The sequence below is a fragment of the Dipodomys ordii genome, unplaced genomic scaffold, assembly GCF_000151885.1.
Source record: "Dipodomys ordii isolate 6190 unplaced genomic scaffold, Dord_2.0 Scaffold97, whole genome shotgun sequence".
NCBI classification, from domain to species: domain Eukaryota; kingdom Metazoa; phylum Chordata; class Mammalia; order Rodentia; family Heteromyidae; genus Dipodomys; species Dipodomys ordii.
Genome location: NW_012267313.1, coordinates 5913782 through 5918652, shown reverse-complemented (window position 1 = coordinate 5918652; position 4871 = coordinate 5913782). Strand labels below are relative to the sequence as shown.

At 37.0% G+C, this 4871-nt stretch overlaps 1 protein-coding gene across 1 annotated transcript; it reads right to left on the bottom strand.

The window, feature by feature from the left end:
- Nucleotides 1-908: 908 nt before the first annotated feature.
- Nucleotides 909-1940, bottom strand: LOC105993542 (trace amine-associated receptor 7a). Its single transcript, XM_013026820.1, has one exon. It carries the CDS (start codon nucleotides 1938-1940, stop codon nucleotides 909-911), a length of 1032 nt encoding a protein of 343 aa, XP_012882274.1.
- Between the last annotated feature and the right edge of the window lie 2931 nt (nucleotides 1941-4871).

Sequence of the window (4871 nt, the reverse complement as noted above, 5' to 3'; positions counted from 1 at the left end):
TATTCAAGCATATTTAAATTAATATTTCATGTGTATGTTTGAAAACTTGTATAAATTTTTAGAATAATTCACAAACTAAGTGAATAATAAGCTTAGGAATAATGTAAAATGATGAGTGACAATTACAAAATGCCTGAAATAACAGAAGTACCTTAAAAAGTTCATGCACTTCAGTGTGATTTTTCCTATGAATTTGCTTACTCATCAGAAAGTACTTTTATTAAATGAATAAATGTTATTTGCGACACAAACACTATATTCCTTTATAAGCAATTGAACTGATGTTAGCTAACAGATATATCTGTTTCTCTGGATTCTGAAATAGCATTTTCAATACACAAACCTAGATATCACATAGTACAGACTCACATACTCTGGACAAAGAATCAATACCTTTTAAAGCTTCTGTTAGATTAGAAGAAAATTACAAAGGAACAGAGACAATAAACATATATGTTTTCAACACATATATAGGTATGTGCATACATATATATATATACATATATATATGTGTTGAACAAATACAAAGTTATAAAAACTATGATTCAGAATTTTAACATTTTCCACAGAATATCCTTTACTTAAATTATTTTAAATTGTTTCAAGGATGCACAAGGAAAGGGATAACAGCTAGAGATATAAGGCAGCACAGAGAAAATGAAGTAGCCCAATGCCATGGAGATAAATAGCAACGTTTGGCTCCAAGTCCTCTTGCTTCAATTATGATTAGAATTTAATTTATAGCTACCAAAGTAAATTGTATCTAACTTTAAATATTGAGAACTAAGTTGAAATGTGGCTCAATAATGTTACATTAGAGGATCTTCCACATGTATTTGTTAATTCTTTTCCTGAATACATGTGTATTTGAACATGTGTATTTGAACTCTCTCACTTAAAACAAAAGCCTACTCAGGAAACAAGTTTATGGATGCAGAATCTCCTTGCAAGATCCTGCCACTGACAATCAGTCTGATGGCTTTTCGAAACCAAGGATAAAAGAAAGCATAAATCAAAGGGTTCATGGCTGAGTTGTAGTAAGCAACCCAAACGAGTATTTCATACACATATGTAGGCGTGATGAAACCCAGGAAGGCATCAATGATGGAATCAATGAAGTACGGCAGCCATGAAATCAGAAAAGCCACCACTGCGATTCCCAGCGTCTTGGCTGCTTTCCTCTCCCGCTTGGCTACTCTGTCTTTGTAGCTGTCTGAGGACACTGTGGTCTGGTTGCTCATGCTCTCAATTCTCCTCGCCTGTTGTCTGGCAATGAGGAAAATCTTGGAGTAAACAGAAATCATCACAAGAGTAGGAATGAGAAAGAGTAGAAAATTGATCAGGACCCAATTTTGATTCACTGCGACTTGACAGCCCCCCACACACGTGAGGGCACTGACCAGATCCTCCAGCCCAACTTCATTTGCCCCTGTGTAAAGAAGGGAAAAGCTGTATGTGATGGACAGGAGCCAGGAGAAGGCAATGCAAGCACCAGAGACAGACACAGTGAACCTGACTGGGTAGATGAGGGGGTCAGCGACAGCCAGGTATCTATCAACAGAGATAAAGCACAAGTGGAAGATAGAAGCATAGCAGAATGACCCTTCAAAACAAGAGTGGAATCTACAGAAACTGTCTCCAAAGTACCAGCAGCTCTCCACAGACCTGACCATGCTGAAGGGCATCACCGACAATCCCACCAAGAAGTCAGCACAGGCCAGAGAGGCGATGAGGAAATTGGCTGGAGAATGCAGCTGCTTGAAGTGAAGGATGGAAGTCATCACCAGTAGGTTGCCACACACAGCCAGGGCAGCCCCCAAGCCAAACAGTGCATAGAGAAGCAGGCGGGGTCCTGGGGCATAGGAGGTTTTGATGCAGGATCCATTCACATTCTCGTAGCACAGCTGGACAGCTGCAGGCAGGCTCAGATCACTTCTCATGTTTCCCCAGAATACTGTCATTTGCTGTGTCAAATATACGATCCAAAGAAAAGATATGAATATGTCAGTAGTTGCTACCATAATTCCCTTTTCCTTTTCCTTGCAAATCCCTGTTCCTTGTTCCCATGTATAGAAAGTTTTATATCTTCTTCTTGTTAAATTATTTCTTTCCAACCTCACAAAAAAGACACATCCATTATTGTATAAAATGTTGTCTTTCTATTTAAGATGGGTCTACATTACCTATTTCTTTAAGTCAGAGAAGTGTTAGTTTTCAAAAGCAGTGGTTTATTCTCTAATGCCTGGTTGAATACCACCTTTTATTAACATTCTTATTCCAATTTAACAAACCTAACCTAATCCCTAAAGCACTCTTTTTCCCTCGGGAAAGTAACTTAATGACTCCAAATACTTGAAGCCCCCAAGACTGAATCCCCATCGTGCAAGTAAGTCCAGCATGAAACTTTTCCAGACCCATTATGTATATTCCAAACACCAAAAGATTTTTTTTTCATCAGTCATGGGGCTTGACCTCTGGGTATTGGCGCTGTCCGCTTGAGTCACATCACCATTTCCACCAAAGCATTTTTAAATTTTAATCTCCTGATGACATTTGATCTGCTCTTGAAATGGAGAATAAATAGTACCTGTACAATGAAACTGTTGATTAGACTTCGAAAGCTTTCCTATGTATGCTTACCAACTATTGTTAGAGATAGATTTCGCAGTTTTGTGAGAACTGCTTATTAATGATTCTCATATTGACTGCCATTATAATGCCTTCAGCATTATAATGTATTGTGTGCATTAAAAGAATTCAAAGTGCAAACAGAGCTAGGTTAATACATGTAATTACCAAAGTTTGGTTTTAATAATTCAAATTTGGAAAAAGTGGGGCATAAGCTAGAAGGTTTCCATCATGTGATTAATTTAGGAAATGATAAGTACAAATAAAAACAACTTCTTCTAAGATTAGTTTATTTTTAGTGGGAGCAACTGAAAAGATTACTTCATAAAATATAATGTAGAAAGAGCTTCAGAATATTGAAATTACAATATTTAACTCAATATTATTTTCTTCCTTTCTTTTGTAATCAGTCATGAGGCTTGAACTAGGGACCTATATTCTTTCCCTGAGCTCTTCTGCTCAAAGCTGGTGCTCTACCATTTGTAGCCACAGCACCATTTCTGGTTTGGGAGTGGTTAACTGGAGTAGAGTATCACAGACTTTCCTACCCAGTTCTGCTTTGAACCACGGTCCTCAGATCTCAGCCTCCTGAGTAGCTAGGATTATAGGAGTGAGCCAGCACCCAGCCATCGATACTATTTTCAATACTAAAAATATTTCTCTAAATCTTTAGTGACTGTCGATTTGGCAAATTATATTTTAGATTTTATACATTTAAGTGCAGTGTAGATTTCAAAAGCCAATTCTGTAACAGAGTTAACATTGATGAATACTTGCCAAGTAAATGAAAATACTTGGTGTCTTGGTTATTTGAATGAATCTTCTCAGTTGACTACATAATAAATGATCAGAATCTAGGAAGTATCCTGATACCAATCTGCCTAATTAGCCTTCAGCCTTCTGGGAGCCTTCACCTAATTGTCCACGATTGCACTCAATTTAAGTTTTTATGTATGCTCAGCTTCCCACGTTCTTCCCTGATCCTTACACTCTGTTTCTTGCCCTGGCACTCTGATTCTTCCTGTCTCCTGTCTCAGAAGGCACAGGTTGGGTTCTGTTTCATATCCTGTCTCTTCCATTCCGTGTTCCTAATTCCAAGCTGGGCATCTTTTTCTTTTCTTGTACATTTGGGACTTGTGGACCAATGCACGGATACACATTCTGAGCCTCATCTGTCTTCTCTCATCCGGGGGGAAGGGAGGGAACATTAAACAGATAAGACTTATTTTCTGGTCTCTCAAATACTATTCACAGTAAGAACTGTGTCTAGTAAAACAAAGTAAGTGGTAAGAAAGTTATTTGTCTGGCCAAGGGAAAGAATGGTCTTGGAAACCTACAGCATAGAAAACCCATTCTGAGTATTGCTCATGAGTATTGGTAAATTCTGCTTTTTAGACTCTTGATCCTCTATGCTTTTATGTCACCATCACAGATAATGTTCATAGAAATTAGTTTACATTATGGCATTGGAGATTGAATTTTTAAAAATCCAATAAGATGAGTAAAATAATCCTAACAGTTCCAATGTCATTCTTCACAGAAATAGAAACACTAATCCTAAAATTCATACAGATTCATAAAAGAGCCCCAAATAGTTAAATTAATCCTTAGCAGAGAGAATATATGACAGTTATTACAATTATACTGCAGAACAAAAACACTGTGGCACAGCCACAAAAGGATACAAAAAGCAGTGAAAGTAAATAGGAGACATAATCCACATAGCTAGAGCTATCTGACTTTTTACAAAGAAGCCAAACCATACACTGGAGAAAAGGCAGCTTCTTCAACAAATGGTACTAGTGAGTATCCTCCTTCAGGAGACTAAAAGTTGACCCTTATCTCTTACTCTACAAAAACAACGCAAAGTAGATCAAAGATCTTAACGGAAGTCCTGAAACTTTGAACATACTACAGAAAATATAAGGGAAATTTCTCTAATGATACTGGATAACCCAACATCGGGTCACTTCTCTCATGAAATGATTTTTGTTTTCTCAGTGGCCAGTGCTAATGAGATTTAACACTGAATTATAATGATTTCTTTTTTTCATTATTTAGAGACTACTTTATTAGTTTCTGTAATCAAACCCACATAGATAAGACTTTACATATTTAATACAGTGCGTTTACCCCTGTACAAATGGAAAAAAATTAAGTTTAACATTTCTAGACCAATATGGATATTAATTTCTGTACAATGCCAACTCAACACGGTAAACTTGGATACTTTTTCCAAAGTT